The following is a 19,065-nucleotide window of genomic DNA, read 5'->3' on the forward strand; positions in this document are numbered from 1 at the left end:
AGAAATAGTTTATTGGGCACTTACAGTTTCAGAGGGTGAGTCCATGACCATCACAGCAGGAAACATGGCCGCAGGCAGGCAGGCAGGCAGGCATGGCGCCAGAGCAGTAGCTGAGAGCTCACATCTTGATCTGGAAGCAGGAGGCAGAAAGAGCTATCTGGAATGGTGTGGGCTTTTGAAACCTCAAAGCCCACCTCTAGGGACACGCCTCCTCCAACAAGACCACACCTCCTAGTGCTTCCCAAACAGTTCCACCGACTGGGGACCAAGCATTTAAACACACGAGCCATGGGGGAAATTCTCATCCAAACCAACACATGACACACCAAAGAGTGGAAGGTGGTGCTCCTGTTTTTTAGTGAGTTCAAGACTTGGATCCCACCCCCAGCTCCAACACCTACGAAGGTATATAAATTAGACTAATCCTAACCATTAGTCCATAATTCATTGGCACCATTGATTCATGCCCAGCCCTCTTGTATATTTAAAACTAATTAATACTTAATAAAATAACACTAGCAAAACAAATATTCATCTGATCAACCCAAGAACTAGTTGGTGCAGGATTTTATTCCTATCCTCACCTCTTGACAATCCTCCTGACAATTCTGCCCCGCGCCCTGCTTCCTTGGCTTTCCTCCCCCCTCCTTTTTTCAGGGAGATCTTTGTATGTGTGTGGGCAGGTGCAGGATGTGGGGTGTCTTCAACACTCTCCAGTGTATTTACTGAGGCAGGGCTCTTCCATGAAGACGGGGCTCGCTAGTCCAGCTAGTCCAGCTAGGCAGAGTGCCCTGGAGGTCCCCTGGGGAGGTCCCTAGTCTCCACCTCCCAAGCTTCATGTAAAGAAGTAAGGTGCTATAATTTCTTCTGAGAGTAACTTTTAAAAAAATTTTTTTTTGATTCATTTATTTATTATTCTTATACAGTGTTCTGCCTCCATGTACACCTGCACACTTCTTCTGAGAGTAGCTTAAGAAAACTCTTTAATGCTGGGTGGTGGTGATGGTGGTGGTGGTGGTAGTGGTGGTGATGGTGGTGGTGGTGATGGTGCTGGTGGTGGTGGTGGTGTTGCACACCTTTGATTACAGCACCCAGGAGGCAGAGGCAGGCGAGCAATGACTCCTGTCTTGAAAACAAAACAGAACAAAAAACCCAACTCTTTAATTGATATCAATCACAGTGAAGAACATAAATATTTGCTTTGTTCTTAGTTTTGAAGTAATACATCTTAAATGTTCTATTCAATAAAGTTATATACATATGTACACACACACACACACATACACACACACACACACACACACTGTTAAAACACACCCCTCCCTGTTGGCATACCACCAAACAAGCCAACCTTTACCATCAGATTCATCTTTGCCTAATTGTCTTGAGTTTTACAATTAAAAAAAAGATTATGTCTATGCCTGTGTACGTGAGTGTGGGTTTGCACATGTGAGTATAGGTGCCCACGGAGGCCTGAAGAGAGTGTTAGAACCCCCGGAGCTGGTGTTACAGGTGTCTCTGAACTACTTATTGTGGGTGTGGGCATCAAATGGAGTCACCCACACGAGCAGTGCTCTGTGCCATCTCTCTAGTCCCGGTCTTTTGCGTAAACGAGGTGTGTCCACAGGTCTCCGGCTTATGTCCTATCCTGCCTGGGCACCCTTGCACAAGGGTCTGCTATTCTGTGTTTTTATTGTCACTTTCCAGGGCCTGTTAGTTACTTCTGCCTGATGGGAAGCCACTTAGAGGAGGGTTTATCTCCGCTCATGGTTTGAGTTGAGCAAAAGCATCGCAGCCTCTTGGAGGCTGATGAACACCGCCTTATCCACAGGGGTGACCTTCAAACACCACAAGGCCCCAGCAGGGATGTGTGGGCCATCTCCGTCTCCCCCTGGAGAGGCAGTTTCTCTCTCATCCTCTCCACTAATTCTCTTTTCTTCTTCCTGCAGTGCCCTGGCTGACTCAGCCATGGGAAAGAAAGTGCTGCATGTTCCCTACAGGGATTCTGTTCTGACCAAACTGCTCCAGTCAGCTCTGGGTGGGAACAGCCGGACCACACTGGTAAGATCATTCTTAGAGCGTGTGACATTGGTTGGGCTCTTAGGGTGCTACGGCTGAAATCGCTCTCAACACACACAGGGCTTATCGCTTGGCTCCGCTCTCCACATCATGTCACAGCCCCCAAAGCCTGTCCACTTCTGTGTGTGACAAGGCTTCCACAAAAGTAAATACGTTACTTACTCTTTGCAGCAGCTTTTGGGTTTGCTACCTGGACCATACATTGCTTTTGTTTTGTCTGTTTTGTGATGGGAAGGAAAGCAGAGCCCAGCACGCAGCAGAGACGTGCTCTACCATCGAGCGATTCCTCCAGCCACAAGAACACATTTAATTACAGTACTACCAGCATTCTCTGGGGAGGTTAGTTGCCAGGCAGATGTGCAATCACTGAGAGGCAACTATGTGGTTTGCAACATGCTAAACTCTCCAGCTGCAGATTGGGACAAAACTGGGTAAATGCTGCCTCCCCCCCCCCCCCCCCCCCCGCCAAACTCACAGTAAAATGCACCCTTGGTTTTTATCCCAAACTACTGTCTAAATATTCCATCTTAAAGTCTTTCTGAGTGTCAGTTATTTGTGGATCTCAGAGGTAGCACAGGCCTTTAATCCTAGCAGTCAGGAGGCAGAGGCAGGCTGACCTCCGTAAGCTCGAGGCCAGCCTGGTCTACAAAATGGTTCCAGGACAGTCAGGGCTGTTACACAGTGAAACCCTATCTCGAAGGAAAAAAACAAAACCAACCAAAAAAAAGTTAAAACAAACAAATAAACAAAAACAACCAAAAAGCCCACTCCTCTGAGCTGGGGTGTAGCCCCGGGTACAACATTACCACGTATACGATTCTGGGTTCTATTTCCAGTACCAGAAAAGAAGAAACAAAACCATTACACCCAAAATACCTTCTGAATGTCAGACTGCAGATTACAATTCAACAATCTGACAGGAGTAAATTCACCTGAGACAGTGAGAGGAGGACAGCTGTGCAGATCCGTACGGTCTCACTCTAGAGCTCAGGGTAGGCGTATTTATCTAGTTTATTAGGGTTCTAATATCTACCACCCGACTCCAACCCAACCCTTTCCAGCACCCCAACACCAGATAGGAGAGAAAGAAGGTTAGGGGGGCGGAACTTATGGCGGGGCGGGGCGGGGGGAATTGAAATCTTTTTAGACTACTTCCTGCCCTTCCTTGGGGCAGTTCAATCTTCTTTGGTCAGAATATTGCCAACTTCTCTCTTTTCTCTCGACCACTTGACAAACCAGAACCAGCAGGAACCAGCAGGGGGAACAGCCACATCTCCTCTCTTAGGGCTCTGGGCTTTTTATATCCTCTCTAGTGTCCCCTGCCCCACCCCACCCCCAGTTAAATCACCCCCCTGCCAGAGTACAAACAAGCCAAAGGGTCAGCTGCTGTGGACAATCTGAAGCAAACCCATTTCCCACACCTGGGATTAAAACAAAAACATGTAGCCTGGCATGGTGGTACATGCCTTTAATCCCAGCACTTGGGAGGCAGAGGCAGGGGGATCTCGGTGAGTTCAAGGCCAGCCTGGTCTACAAAGAGAGTCCAGGACAGCCAGGGCTATTACACAGAGAAACCCTGTCTCCAAAACCCAAAAACAACAACAACAACAAAACATGTTTACATAACATAACTGGGTTTTTTTGTTTTGTTCTGTTTTGTTGGTTTTTTTGAGACACAGTCTCTCTGTGTTAGCCTTGGCTGTCCTGAACTCGCTTTGTAGACCAGGCTGGCCTCGAACTCACAAAGATCTGTCTGCCTCTGCCTCTCAAGTGCTGGGATTAAAGGCGTGTGCCACCACGCCCAGCCTTTTTGTTTTTTTGTTTTGTTTTGTTTCATTGTACTGTTTTACAACAGCAAAATGTTGAAGAAAAGGAGATGAGGAACAAGTGTTAAGTGTCCCAGACCTAAGTAAAACACGGAATGGATACAGCCAACCTCCAAGCTCTGTGACACCAGCCCAAATTTCAGCAAAAGTCTCTTAAAGGGAATTCAGTCTCTGGATCCAACTCATTCCAGCCGAACCCGACACCAGCCAGCACTCCAGACATCACTGTCATTGTCCTCTGGGACCCAACATGCGTAAACTCTTTCAACCTCTAAAGTATATTTTGGGACGCTCCTTTTAACCTCTGTATGTGCTGCTTTCAGCAAATGATACATGTGTTCTGAGTCCAGACCGTGGGAGAGTGCAAGATTGTGTTACAAAGCGAGTCCAGGACAGCCAAGGCTACACAGAGAGACCCTGTCTCAAAAAACAAAAACAAAACAAAACAAAACAAAAAAAGATTATAACTGTGTTATCTTAGGTTGTAAATGCTGACTACATGGGAAACCTGAGGCAAGTAAGGCCAGTTGTTACACTGTTTTCTCTAAGATTTATCTACTTACTGATTATGTATACAGTATTCTGCCTGCATGCCAGAAGAGGGCTCCAGATCTCATTATAGATGGTCGCAAGCCACCATGTGGTTCCTGGCAATTGAACTCAGGACCTTAGGAAGAGCAGCCAGTGCTCTTAACCTCTGAGCCATCTCTCCAGCCCCAGGTCTTAAGTGCTTTAAGGTGTATTGTTCATTTTGGCCATGAGGACCAGCAGAAGCTCCAGCCTCTTAGAATGCAAGAGCTATTTTCACAACCTTGCGCTGCCACACGTAAGACTAGAGCGTATTTTACCTTTGCCCGTGACTGTGAGACAGTGTTTCTGGAGAGGATTTAGCAAAGAATAAAGACTTGCCCTGAATGTGGGCAATAGCACATGCCAGGCTGGGGGCTGTGTAAGGAGGAGGAAGGAGGAGGAAGGCCACAGTACAGGCTTTCTCCCAGCCCCAAAACCCACCTTGTACAATGCTCTGATCTTCCAACTGCCTTGATGAGCCAACTGCTCTGGAAACTGATGTCCCCAGGTGTTTTGTCTCAGCAATGGGAAGGTCACAGAGAATCAGTCACTGTGCTCTTGACAGGATCTGGGCGCCAAACAGAAGTTTTTCTCTCTGCCCCACTAGCATTTAGCAACTGCTCAGTTTCCCGAGGGCATTGCTGAGAACCCACCAGAGAGCCTGAGGCAGAGTCAGCAGGATGGGGACAGATCTCAGAATTAGCCAGTGGCAGGCTCAAATGCCAGTCCCGCCAGTTGGCAGTTGGCAGGTGGCTGGTGGCTTTTGGCTGTGTTTGTTTTCTCTAAGCTGGGAGTTCTGGGTTGTGACGTTCAAATGGGGCCGTGAGATGGCTCAGCGGGAACAGGTGCTTGCTGCCAAACCTCATGACCTGAGTTCTAGTCCCAGGTCCCATGTAGTGGCTGGAGAGAGTTGTGAGTTGTCCTCTGACTACCACATGAACACTGTGGCATGTCACACACACACACACACACACACACACACACACACACACACACACAATAAATAAATAAATACATGTAAAAATAAATCTAATTTTTAAATGTTTGAAGTTCAGAGATGTGGAGAGATGGCTCACTGGTTAAGAGCACACACTCTCGGCGATTTGCAAAGGACTAAATTTTGATACCCAGCACGCACATGATGGCTCACAACCATCTGTAACTCCAGTTCCTGGGACTCTATTGCCCTCTTCAGACCTCTACAGGGACCACACACACACATGGAACACACACATACATTCATACACATAAGATAATTAAATAATAATAATAATAATAATAATAATAATAATAATAATAATAATTTTTTTGTTTTTGTTTTTTGAGACAGGGTCTCTCTGTGTTAGGCTTGGCTGTCCTGGAACTTGCTCTGTAGTCCAGGCTGGCCTTGAACTCACAGAGATCCACATGCCTCTGCCTCTCAAGTGCTGAGATTAAAGGTGTGCGCCACCACTGTCCGGCCCATTAATTATTTTTTGTCAGCATGTGTATGCATGAAATGCATGTGTATGTACAGGTTGGAATGCAAATGTATGTACAGGTGGGAATGCGCGCACGTGTGAAGGCCAGACGGTAACTTCAAGAGTCATCCTCAGGAATGTGATCCTTGTGCTTTGAGGCAGGGTCTCTCATTGGCCTGGGGTCCACCAATGAGACCTAGACCTCTGGCCAGTGAGCTCTCTGGATCCTCCTGTCCCCGCTCCCTCTCAGTACTGGGGTTACAAGTGTGTGCCAGCACATGTGCCATGTTTGTGCGTGTGTGAGTGCTGGCATCAAACTCAGTTGCTCACATGTGCAAAGCAAGCACTCTACGACTGTCTGCGCCATCCCCCTCCCCTGCCCCGATGTTCGCTATTTTAATAGCATTGATTGTAATAAATTCCCACGTGGGATGTTTCCAGATTGCAGCCATAAGTCCAGCAGACATCTGCTATGAGGAGACCTTGTCGACGCTGAGATATGCAGAGAGGTGAGAGGTTTATGAGCCACACCTGTCATTGCGTTCTGTGTCCTAAGTCACAAGTCCTTTCAGCACTCTGCTACTTGCTGGGCTGAGTACAGGAGATGAAGGGGCTGGAGAGAGAAGGCCCAACCGTAAGAGCTCTTGCTGCCCAGGGACAGACCAAAGCACCTCGGGTTTAACTGTGGTGGCATGGGGCCTTTAATCCCAGCACTTAGGGGTCAGAGGCAGATGGCTCTCTGTGAGTTAGAGAGCTCCAGCCCCCCGGGTGAGATTCTCCTCAAAACAAACAAACAAGCAAACAAAACAACAGAACCCTACAGTTCAGATCATGGCTCTGATGAACCATCTCTCTTACATAATCTGCTGTTCAGACACTTCTCAGTCAGAGAGCCCTTGCCCATGGGTGAAAAACCACATTTCCTCGTACCTTCACTGTGCAGAGGGATGCAGTGCTGTTTCTCCCAGTATCTGCAACGCAAGCTCAGATGTATAGGCAGAAATCTGGCTGAAGGAGAGATAAATCTGTTTTTGTTATGATCCCAAGTGTGGGATGGGGAACGGTCTTGTAAGAACAGGTGATGTTAATCCACTAGAAGGCAAACCACCTCGTGCGGGAGCTTGATTGTTGCCAGCTGAAAAGATCCAGTGAACAGACTCTGGGAGGAGATATATAAATGAGCCAAAAACAAGAGGCGGAGCCTTTGGGGACGGGATAGTTTTGGCTGTTCACGAGAATCACTCGAAGGAAGGCTTCGGGGCTCTGGCTTCTGCTGAGGTTCTGGGTTCTGGTTACTCCAGGTTCCAGCAGAAGAAATCCTGCTGATTATGCCAGGAGAATCGTTCCTCGGAACTGATATCCTTACGGTTTTGTTATTGTATTCTTTAATCCTCTTTTCCTATGTTTTGGTTAGTCGGGTTGTAAATGACATGTGCTCGGTTAATAAGTTTGTAATAAAATATATTGGTTAAGAAATTTGAGCCTACATCTGGCTCATCCAGAATGTTCCTTTTCTCCTGCCAATCCATCCCTGCAATCTCATCAGCTGACTTCTGGGAGGGGATGTGCACAGAGAGGCTCTCTGTACTCTGGTCTGAACTTTGTGCTTAGCTCAAGCCTCACCGGGGGTCTATTTACACTTCTTTTTTTTTTTTTTAAGGTTTTTATTTTATTATGTATACAATGTTCTGCCTGCATGTGTGCCAGCAGGCCAGAAGAGGGCACCAGATCTCATTATAGATGGCTGTGAGGAAGCTGTGGTTGCTGGGAATTGAACTCAGGACCTTCGGAAGAACAGCCAGTGCGCTTAACCTCTGAGCCATCTCTCCAGCTATTTACACTTTTTTTATAAAATAAACCAGCAAGCAAATAGAACTAACATGCCCGTGGGGGCAGAGCCAGGCATTAACGGCCTAGGCGTCCAGTCCCCAACATCAAGACAACAGTAGCATCAGACACCCAGTGAAATTTAAATTTTAGACAGAGAATAAGTCCTGTTCTGGGCTGCCTGGGCTTTCTGTGGTGGTGACAGCATCAGGAACCCTCTGAGTTGACTGTTGCCTGTGGCACGGGCAGTTAGTTCGCCTCTGGCTTCCAGGGTTTTGATGTCTGACACAGCACATTCTTGAATTATCCAAGTGTGTTCAGAACCTAGGACATTCAGGGGACACACATGGGGTGGGGGGCATGACTCAGCTGAGCTTCGTGAGTTTGTGTGAACCCTGTAGGCAACTGGGATCAGTTTTGGTTGCAGTTATGTCTAGCCGATGGCTTACGGGCCCATGATGCATCCCAGCTATGAATGTGGCCCAAGAAATTTGTAGATAACAGAATGTCACAATGCAAAAGGCTAGACCCACCTGGTAATGAAAACTGACCTGGTTTTGCCTGGGATCTGCAGTTGCCCGCTGTTACTCCAGGGCTGGTGGTGTAGCTCTGACTGCAAGGGGGGCCTGAGAGCATTTGTCATTGCCTGTGACAGGGCTAAAAAGGTGCAGAACAAAGCTGTGATCAACACCTGCACACTGGTGAGAGCGTCCAGGGTGGAGAACAAGCTGCTGCTTGGCTTCGGGGATGCTGGAGCAGCAGGTAAGTCGAGTCAGGAGGCTCTGCTCAGCCACACCCGGAGCTGGTGACACCCAGGAGCTAGTTGGCCTGAGGAAGGAGGGAATGCCTACATTTTGTTAAGGATCTTTTGGCTCAACCTTGAACATTTTCAGCTTTGAGATCTGCATCATGTCATTTGTCACAGGAAACAAAGGCCCTGTGCTTTCCCATACCACATAAACGCGGAGTAGGCTCAGCCAGTGTTAGAGTTGCCCACCGTAACTATGGACTAGATACACAAATCACACCACCTGGCAGACCCACAAAGGAGGCTTTATTAGGAGCGGTACACACAGGTGGTCTCTGGGGAGACGAGAGGAAGAGAGAGAGGGGGAGGATGGAGTGATCCCCCTTTATAAATGACCCAGCACATGCGCAGAAAGTGCACAGGTAACTTAGGGGGACCTGGATCCTGGTGGTGACATGCTTCTGATGACATGGACGTATTTGTGGGTAGTCCTGAGGTTTCTTGTTTCCCATGGTCCTCAGGGCCTTTGGGATGGTTTGTACCGCTGCCTAATTACTAACAAGGACGACACATTTCCAGGCTTCCTATGCCGACTGGCAGATCGTAGGCATCCACTGCCACAAAGCTCTGTTAGAGCAGATGCAGATGGTGGCGCACACCAGGCTCTGCTGGTCACAGGCTCTTAATGTGCCAGGTGTTGACCCTTTCATACCATCTAATTCTCACAATTTTATATAAACCCAAACATGGAACATATTAAAAAAAAAAAAAACAGTGTAAAACCAATCTGTCATTCTTTCTGAACCTCTAGTTGGATGGGAATTCCCTGAACAGATGGTCACCTACCTACAGGTGAAAAGGAGAAAAGGGGTTCCCATGCTTCTCAGGAATTGTCCTCCATGCTCTGATGCCTGAGTTACCCCGGGACTGACCAGATGAGTCTTCACAGAATCACCCAGAAGCAGCTCAGCCCCTCCCGACCCTGGTGCTTAACGTCCCTGTCCCTCCCTTCTTCCCTCCCTCCGTCTAGAGCGCTCAGCCTGTTTGCTGGCAGAACTGCAGCTGGGGACTCGAGTAACCTGGGCCCACCTGTTGGAGCAGGCCCGGAGGGAGTGGGCACAACAGCATGCGGCTCTCTCACAGGTGAGGCTCACACAGTCCATCTCCCTCCACGCAGCGGGCAGCCTGTGCTGCTGTGGGTTCCAGACTGTAGTGAGGGCAGAGTTGGGGCCTGAATGGATCGAGGCGGTTATGGCACCCTGATTAATGAAGGCAGATGTCAGGGCTATTGGTGATGCATTTTTGAAGGACTAAGGCAGGTGCGAGTGTCCCCTGGGGACAGTATAGATTGTCCTGAGCTACTGTGCCTCTCTGGGCTGGCATGCCATTGTTTTAGGCGCTAGGAGTGAGCCCTGGGGCCTTGCAAATGCTAGGAAAGTCTCTGCAGCACTGAGCCACATCCAGTGTCTGAGCCAGGCTCTGAATGTCATCCATGGATGAGAAAGATGTCTCCCTGCCTCCCTTTGCCACCCTGACTGCGATGAGGCTCTGAGCAGATGCTCAACTTGGATTCAGGAAGGTTCCTGAAGCCCAGAATAAGCCTTAGGTGGTGGGAGTAGGGTAGGGTATGGTCTGTGGTGTCAGCAACCCAGGTCAAGTTAGAGGTCAAAGATTCCAAAGGTCTATGCATAACTCCAGTGCCCACAGACGCCCTATTAAATAGCATCCTGTAGAAGGGTGAGTGGGCCTGTGTGTCTCTGGGTTTAAGTTGGATTCAGGGTACAGGACTGCAGAGCAGTAGCCACTAGGACTTTCAACTTTACTTTTATTTTTTATGTTTTTATTATTTTGTTGTTGTTGTTTTCAAGACAGGGTTTCTCTGTGTAGCCTTGACTGTCCTAGACTCTCTTTGTAGACCAGGCTGGCCTCGAACGCACAGCAATCCGCCTGCCTCTGCCTCCCGAGCGCTGGGATTAAAGGCATGCGCCACCACGCCCAGCTCAACTTCTTTACTTTTAATCAGAAGGAATTTAGGATTTAAAAATCACCCTGAGCCACAGTGTTTGCTCTACTTCTGTTTGTCCATCTTCCACAAGCCCAATCCGGTTTTACCCATGCTGAGATGCACTTGGGCATCTCGGAGGAAGACCACAGGGTGCCATTCTTTGCTGGTGCTCCGTTAGCTAGCAGCAAGTTAAAGGACAAACCCCTCCCTCTGGGGATACCCAGCAGGGAGCCAGGAGCGAGAGGATGGGGGCGGGGCTTGAGGAAAGTAGGTGAGGCATAAGGAAGGTGGGCGGGGCGATAGAAGATGGGCTAGCGGGGGCCCACAAGGAAGGGAGGCCTCTGGGCCTTGGCAGATGCCTGCCCGGACAGCTCCCCTTCCTCCTTCGGTCTGTAGGACAGACTTCTCTCTGTCTTCCTAGGAACAGCAGATGGTGAAGACTCTCCCGCACCTCTTCAATGTCAACGAGGACCCGCAGCTCACAGGGGTCCTCAAGTTCTTCATTCACAGTGGTACTTGATTCTGCTGCCTCTCCCCAGGCCAGCTCTGACTCCTTTGCTTCCTCCCTCTCTTCTTCTCCTTCCCCTCCCTCTCTGCCTCCCTCCCCTCCTTCCATCCTCCCCCTTTCCTTTTTTTGATTTTTAAAAAAAGTTGTGCTATAAAATATACAACACAAAGTTCTCTTTAACCACAGTACACAGGCATTACCACATCTACTTCCAGAACTTTCCATCATTGCCTCAAGCTGAAACATTACCTCCCCACTCACCTCCCTGGGCTCTGAGTGACCACTGTTATTCTTTCTGTGTCTGGATTTCACCCCGTGCCTCACGGCAATGAGATCACACCACACTTGTATTTTGTGTCTGGGTCAAGTTCACTGTATGATTTTTTTTTTTCAAGACAGGATTTCTCTGTGTATCTCTGGCTGTTCTGACTCTCTTTGTAGACCAAGCTGGCCTCAAATTCACAGAGATCCGCCTGCCTCTGCCTCCCGAGTGCTGGATGGGATTAAAGGTGTGCGCCACCACACCCAGCCTCACTGAGTATAATTCCCCCCCCCCCCCCCCCCCGGTTTTTCAAGACAGGGTTTCTCTGTGTAGCCTTGGCTGTCCTGGACTCACTGTAGACCAGGCTGGCCTTGAACTCACAGGGATCCACCTGTCTCTGCCTCCTGAGTGCTAGGATTAAAGGTGTGTGCTATTACGCCCAGCTCTCACTGAGTATAATTACGCTCACTCAAGGTGTAGTGTGGGTTAGAGTCTTTCCTTGCTAAGGGAAATGGTCTCTATCATACACATACATACAACGCGTGGTCACATCACATTTTTGTCCAGGGATTTTGAAGAGGTGGCAGCCTTTGAACTGTCACTTTGAATACTACTGGATGGGTGGGAATTGTGCCCAAGTTGGGCTGACCCCTGGCCTCCCCTTCCTGGCCATTATGCATGTCTTAGACAGGTGCATGATGCTCACAGGATGACAGCCAGGCCCACTCGGGAGCTGCAGGGAATACTTGCACCCCCAAGGGGCCAGCCACCCCAGAAACAGAGCCTCTAAGAGGTGCCTTTGCTGTCCCAGCCTGAGTGGGTCACTAAGGACTAAGGCCCATGAAAAAGGCAGCTCTGTCACCAAGTTGGAAATCCCAAAAAGAACAAACAAAAGCAGAAAGTAAAACAAGTGTGCATAAAACAAGGTTATGCCCAGTTATGATCGACAGTGCCAACTAAAAACAAATTCTTCACATGCTCTTACTGGAGGAAAAAAATGCCACTTTCAGGTGGGCATGGTGGCACACGCCTTTAATCCCAGCACTCAGGAGGCAGAGGCAGGTGGATCACTGTGTTTGAGGCCAGCCTGATCTACAAAGCAAGTCCAGGACAGCCAAGGCTACACAGAGAAACCCTGTCTCAGAAAACCAAAAGGAAAAATAAAAGCCACTTTCAAACTATCAAGGACATTACTTCATCAAGGCCAAATGCTGACAAGTTTTGAAGATAAACTGTCCTGACTCTTTCCAGGCTCCTGTGATGTTGGTCAAGCGGCTTCAAACGCTATCTGTCTTCACGGCTTGGGGTAAGAACAGCACCTGTGTCCCCAACTAGAGGATCAGGGCCTCTCAGCCCAGAGAGCTGTCTTCCTGCCCCTCCCCCCCAGGGAGGGAGGAAGGCTGTTTTTGTTTTTGAGACAGGATCTCACTTTATAGCCCAGGCTGGCCTCAAACATGAAATTCCCTTGTCTCCTCCTCCGAGTGCTGGTCTGTCAGCCTTGGGCCAATGTGCCTGGCTGGAGAAGTCTGTAAAGCCACTGGTCCTAGGTGAGGCCGGCTGTAAGTCCTGCTGGATGGGCAGACAGAGCTCCCAGGCCTCCCTCGGCAGCTCTCCAGTGCTCATGCAAGAGTGCTGCTCACTGAGGGCTGGAGAGATGGCTCAGAGGTTAGGAGCACTGGCTGTTCTTCCAGAGGTCCTGAGTTCAATTCCCAGCAACCACATGGTGGCTCACAACCATCTATAATGAGATCTGGTGCCCTCTTCTAGTGTGCAGGTGTACATGTAGGCAGAATACTGTATACATAATAAAATAAATAAATAAATAAAAAGGAAAAAAAGTGCTCACTGAAGTCCACTGTGTGGGAACCTCCTGTTTCTGTGTACTCATCTTGGGAGAAAAGGGACACCAGTGGTTAGAGGCTGTAAGGCAGAACTCCACAGCAGAAGCAAGGTGATCAGACCAGAAATGAAGGGGGCAGGGCGGAGGCAAGCATGTAGTGTGACTGCACCTCCAGGTGGCTCTAGCCTCGGGTCCTCACTGAGGCACTCGCTGAGGCAGCTCTTAAATGTCCATGTAAAGGGCTGAGAAGATGACTCAGGGGTTAAGAGCACTGGCTGCTCTTCCCGAGAACCCGGATTCAGTTCCCAGCAACCACATGGCAGCTCACAACTGTAACTCCAGTTCCAGGGAATCCGACATCCTCACACAGACGGACATGCAGGCAAAACACCAATGCACATAAAAAATAAAAATAGAGAACTTTAAAAAATGATTTAAAATTACGTATGTTTTAATTGGTACCACAATTATGTCTATTTGTGGTCTACAGATAGTGTGATTTTTCAGAAGTCACACACAACAGTTAGCAATCAGAGAGAGGTACAAGGGATTCGAAGCGTTCTGTTGACAGCTTTGAGCATCATCATACTGTGCTATAGAACACCAGAAGTGCTCTTCTTACTCAGCTCCGTTAACTATTCCCTCACCTCCTCCCCGGCCATGGCAGCCACTCTTATTTCTTTGAGACCAGTGTTTTGACCTCCATATATGGGTGAGCGCATGTGTATTTGTTTTCTTGTACCTGGTTGACCTCATAGTCCCCTCCAGTTGCACTCGTGTTGCTGACCTCATGGGAATTCATTCTTTCTGGCCAAATAGTGTCCCCCGGTGTACACACACCACGTTTGTCATCTGTTGATGGATGCAGGGGGTTATTCTGTATCTTGGCTATCAAAGCTTTTCTTGTTCCATTGCTGCCCTGTAGCTGTCAAGGACTCCTGATGGTGTCTGTGTCAGGAGGTTGCTGGCTGCTGTAGGCCCTCAGCTGGGGTTGGTTCTGTGACACCTATAGCATCCTCGCTGCCTTCCAGCTCCCTGCACCTTCCAAGGCCAGGCCTGCAGCCTACGACAAAGCCCTGCGCTCTGTGGGGTTGGGGCAGCAAGAGCTTCCCCATTGCTCACAGCTGTGGGTCTCACTGTGCAACTTGACCAGCCATGAAGTCATAATCTACTGGGTGACTGAGACAAACTATTTTTTTTTTCCCAAGACAGGGTTTCTCTGTGTAGCCTTGACTATCCTGGATTCACTTTGTAGACCAGGCTGGCCTCGAACTCACAGCGATCCGCCTGCCTCTGCCTCCCTAGTGCTTGGGATTAAAGGCGTGCGCCACCACCGCCTGGCTAACAAACTTTTGTCTTAGAATTTCAGACAAACATGCTTCCTTCATGAATTCGGATGGTAAAGTGACAGTCGTTCCACACAGCAACTGCAAGGTCATTGTTAATGGGGTACCTGTCACCAACAGGACAATGCTGCAGCACTTGGTAGGTTCCTTGCCCAGGCACAGATGCACCCTTGAGATGGTGGCCATGGTGGGCAGTAGGGGCGGCTCTCTTGTGAAATGTCTCCTGTCACAATGAGAGGGTCTGGCCAGGCCTTTGCCAGACTGCAAAGGCTGGAGTGACAGACCTGCTCCCAACGCACCATGTCTGGGGAGCACCACTCCACTTCTCCGGACATCACTCATAGCGGAGGGAAAGTGGAGACGGACACGCTCTGAGACCCTTCTCAGTGCTCACATTGCATGGCATTTGATGCTCAAGAGAACCTGTCCTTGGGAGTGAAGCATCTACTTACCTCAGTCGCTCTTTGTTCCGTTGCGTTCCTCCACCCTTGGAGTCTCTACTACCACAACGGCTCCTATTGGCTACCCTGAAGCCTCTAAGACAGACAGGTGGCTCAGCCACTCCTCTTTTAGAAGCACCTGGTGAGCCCTCCCTAGCCTCACGGTCGAGCACACGCCCCACCCCAAGGACCGTGGACTGGAAGCAGTGCGGTCTACCTCACAAAAAGCCTCACATAACATCTACACTTAAATCATCTCCTCCTCAGAGGACTTCTGAAATCCTAATCCCAGTCAGATCCCAGTGCACGCCACAGAACCCCAGTATTTTAATCTTGAGGCTTTGACCATGGTGGTTTCATATCCTGGAAGAGGGCTGAGGGAAAAAGAGTTCTCAGATCTTTCAACTGTGGCTTGAGTAGATGCCTGGGCCCTGGAGCAGGCCAAGGCTTTGCTCCCTAAGCTCCGCCCCCTTTTGCCCCCCAAGGACCGCATCATCTTGGGATCCAACAGTGCCTTCCTCTACATCGGGTTTCCCTCAGAGCGAGGCGCTGAAGACCTGAGCAGATTCGACTACGACTTTTTCCAGCTGGAGCGAGCGGCTGCTGAGGGAGTGAGTGCTGACATGCTCGGTAAGCGGCGCTGGGCCTGTCTTCTGGCCCCTTCTCTTGCAAACCTAAAAGCAACTGCCTTCATGGTGTCAGAGTACAGTGGCATGCTGGGGGTCAAACTCGAGGCTTTGTGTTCTTGCTTGCTACACAAGTGCTCTACCACTGAGCACCCAAATATGGTCTTCACAGAAATAGAGACTTGAGTACGCGTCAAAGGTGTCCTTCGCTCACTAACCCTGCCCTTAGGGATGAGGGAGAAGGCAGCCTGAGCTGTGAACCTTGGGATGGGAGAGTGGAGGCTAGAATGCTGAGTCGAGGTCAGCGGGTTAAAGGCCTCCAGCCAACAGGGCGAGCATGCATTGAGAGCCTGCTCTGGCGTAGAGAGAAAGTGATGGGCAAGGTCCAGGCTTTGCTTTGGAAGAAATTGCAGCTCTAGGTTTCTGAGTGGAAGATTCTCCTTTGTCCCTCAGCCTACCCTTCACCCCTGCACTATCTAGGATTCCTCACAGGTGAGGAGGCCTGTCCACCTTCCCTCACTCTACAGCCTCCTCCTGCAGCACTGAGTCATAGCCTCAGGGCGGGCTGGAACCCATTGAGGTTTTTGTGATGTGCTGGCTTCTTGGGGGTGGGGGAAGGGGGAGGTGCCTACACTCTGTTTACCTTAAAAAGCCTCAGGTGAGGAGCAGTGGGAAACTGAGGTCACAGGTATGAGCCACCATAACCTAGCTCTGTTTTGGGTTTTCAGATCTCACTGGGTAGCCCAGGCTAGCCCGAAACTCACTATGTAGCCCAAGCTGGTATCCATTTGTTACCCTGTCCTCAGCATGCTGAGAATTGGGATTATAGATGTGTGGTCCCGCAACCACATTCTGCTGGGGTCATTGATCCATCCAAGACCAGGGTTAACAAGAGGGTTCCATGGTTAAGAATTCTAGCTTCATGGCCATGACATGGGCTTATACCATCATCCGTGTAAAGAGTTGGGTGTGGTCTCATGTGGGACAGAGATGAGAAGGTTGCTGGGGCTTGGTGGCTGCTTGTCTAGGCTCATGGAAAGAAGTTCCCTCAAGGGAATATGGTAGAAAGTGATGGAATAGGGTGTTTGACATCTTCCCTTGATCTCTGCATGCACACCTGTATACACACACACACACACACATACACACACACACACACACACACACATACAAGACCATCCACAGATAACCCACCTTTTCATTTTGTTCTTCCTAACTGACTGTGCAGAACACCTTCCCAGCATCGGGATAATAGTGGGTGACAGAAACTCAGGCCCTGGGTTGATGCACTCACGTCTCAGGGTTCTCACGGCAGCCTGCTGAGAAGTGCTGAGGCCTCAGTACCATGTGAGCCACAGGCAAGGAGTCTCTAAAGAGCAGACAGGTCCTGACACCAGGCAGTGCTCCTCCAACTCTGAGAAGAGAATTAGTGCCTCCCACAGTTGCTATGACTTTCCTTCACAGCACCCAGACACAAGTGAGGAAAGAACCGGTCACTTGCTGAGCCACTCAGGGTCCAGCATAAAACCCCAGCCCCTCCTCTGGCCCATTGGTTTTTTCTCCCTTTAATCCTCCTTCTTGGACTGTCCAGGACTACACTGGACTAAGGGCCTTGAAATCAAGAACAAGAGTAGCCAAGGCTAGCCGGTGGTGGTGGTGCACGCCATTAATCCCAGCACTTGGGAGGCAGCCAAGGCTACACAGAGAGACCCTGTCTCGAAAGACCAAAAAAGAAAAAAAAAAATAGCCAAGGCTTCAAGATTTCAACGAGCAGCTAGCTGTATAAGTGAACAGTTGAAGCTGGGCAAGGTTAGCACACATCTTTAATCCTAGCACTCAGGAGGCAGAGGCAGGTGGGTCTCTGTGAGTTCAAGGCCAGCCTGGTCTACACAGTGAGTTCTAAGACAGAGAAATTCTGTCTCTTGAAAAACAAACAAACAAGCCAGACCTGGTGGTAATCCCAGCGCTTGGAAGGCAGAGGCAGGTGGATCCCAGTGAGTTCGAGGCCAGCCTGGTCTACAAAGTGAGTCTAGGACAGCCAAGGCTATACAGAGAAACTCTGTCTCAAAAGAACAAAAAACAAAAACCAAACAACAAAAAACAACAAAACAAAACAAGCAAGCAAACAACAAAACTCTAGCAACAACAAAAATCATACCACATACCAAAATAAGTGAACAGCTGAGTGAGTTTATTGATGGCTGAAAAGTACAGAAGAAGCAACAGACTCGCTTTCTCCCCGACTCTCACTAGGTACCGTGAGCCCTGGAGATGGCCAAGCCGACCCCAGCATCTTGGCTGTGTTCCAGGACTACGTCAAACTCATGCCGCTGGTTGTGGAAGCAAATCAGATGAGTGAGGAGCTGGAGAAGGTAAGCTTTTCCCCCTGAGGACGGTGCCATGACAGCTCTGAAAGGCCCTCGAGGTCTAGGGAAGGGTGAGGCTTTGTCACGATGACACCGAGAGCTAGTGACAGAGCCTAGCTAACCCTCAGGCCTTCCCAGCCAGCCTGAGCCGCTGCCCCACTTACCACAGCCACTAGCATCTGACCAATGCTCACTGGCCACAGTTGGCCACCTCTGCTGTCCAGCACACATCTCCGTCATCTCAGCGGCTGATATGCCACAGAGGAGACCCGGGCTAGCTGCCAATGACACAGGAGCCCGTCCTGTAGGAGCCTTGAGAGGGTCCCGCTGAGAAATTCTGTCATTTGGCTTGGCAGGAAGGAGACACTGCAAAAGAGCTATGAAGTGTGTGTCGGGGGCAGTTGTTTACTAAAATGTGTCTTTGCCAGGGGCTTAAAATGGAATTAAAGGTGAAGAATTTAGCATTGTCAGATTCCAGGGGCTGTGACCTCCAGAAGGAAGTCATGGTGAAGGTGACCAAGCAACAGACTCATGAGGTAAGACCCCATCAGTCGGCAGGCACAAGCCTCTTCAGAACTTTTCTGAAGTCCACAGGGGATTGTTGCCAGTTGCATCCAGGGGACCTAGACAAGAGGCCAGATGTCCCCTGAGTCTGGGGACCCTTTCTTGTGTTTCCCTGTCTTTGTTTCAGAGTGCCAGTTCCTAGGATCTTTTCTAGTGAGACTGTGTCTTAGTGTTGCTATTGCTGTGATGAAATACCATAACCAAAGGCAGCTTCCTGAGGAAAAGGTGTGTTTCACTCATATTCCCTCCCACACAACAGTTTACCATTGAAAGCAGTAAGGCAGGAACTCAAGCAGGGCGGGAACCTGGAGGTCACGGAGGGGAGCTGCTTACTGGCTTGCTCCTTATGGTGTGCTCAGCCTCCTTCCTTCCTTCCTTCCTTCCTTCCTTCCTTTCCTTCTTTCTTTCATGCATATGAGCGCTCTGTCTGCACATACACCTGCATGCCAGAAGAGGGCATCAGATCCCTGTATTAGATGGTTGTGAGCCACCATGTATGTGGTTGCCAGGAATTGAACGCTGGACCTCTGGAAGAGCAGACAGTGCTCTTAACCACTGAACCATCTCTCCAGCCCTCAGCCTGTTTTATTCTAGAACA

At 49.5% G+C, this 19,065-nt stretch overlaps 1 protein-coding gene across 1 annotated transcript in view; it reads left to right on the forward strand.

The window, feature by feature from the left end:
- Positions 1–19,065, forward strand: part of LOC311603061 (kinesin-like protein KIF28) — a gene marked incomplete at its 3' end in the record, with an annotated part of 42,240 nt that overhangs the window by 15,439 nt on the left and 7,736 nt on the right. The window contains 10 exon segments of the mRNA XM_084791849.1: positions 1,950–2,061; positions 6,377–6,444; positions 8,418–8,524; positions 9,541–9,653; positions 10,937–11,027; positions 12,537–12,591; positions 14,487–14,610; positions 15,397–15,541; positions 17,791–17,909; positions 18,332–18,439. Of these exon segments, the coding sequence (XP_084647975.1) occupies positions 1,950–2,061; positions 6,377–6,444; positions 8,418–8,524; positions 9,541–9,653; positions 10,937–11,027; positions 12,537–12,591; positions 14,487–14,610; positions 15,397–15,541; positions 17,791–17,909; positions 18,332–18,439 (1,042 nt within the window).

The sequence above is a fragment of the Acomys minous genome, assembly GCF_964271855.1.
Source record: "Acomys minous genome assembly, chromosome: 1".
Lineage (NCBI taxonomy): Eukaryota > Metazoa > Chordata > Mammalia > Rodentia > Muridae > Acomys > Acomys minous.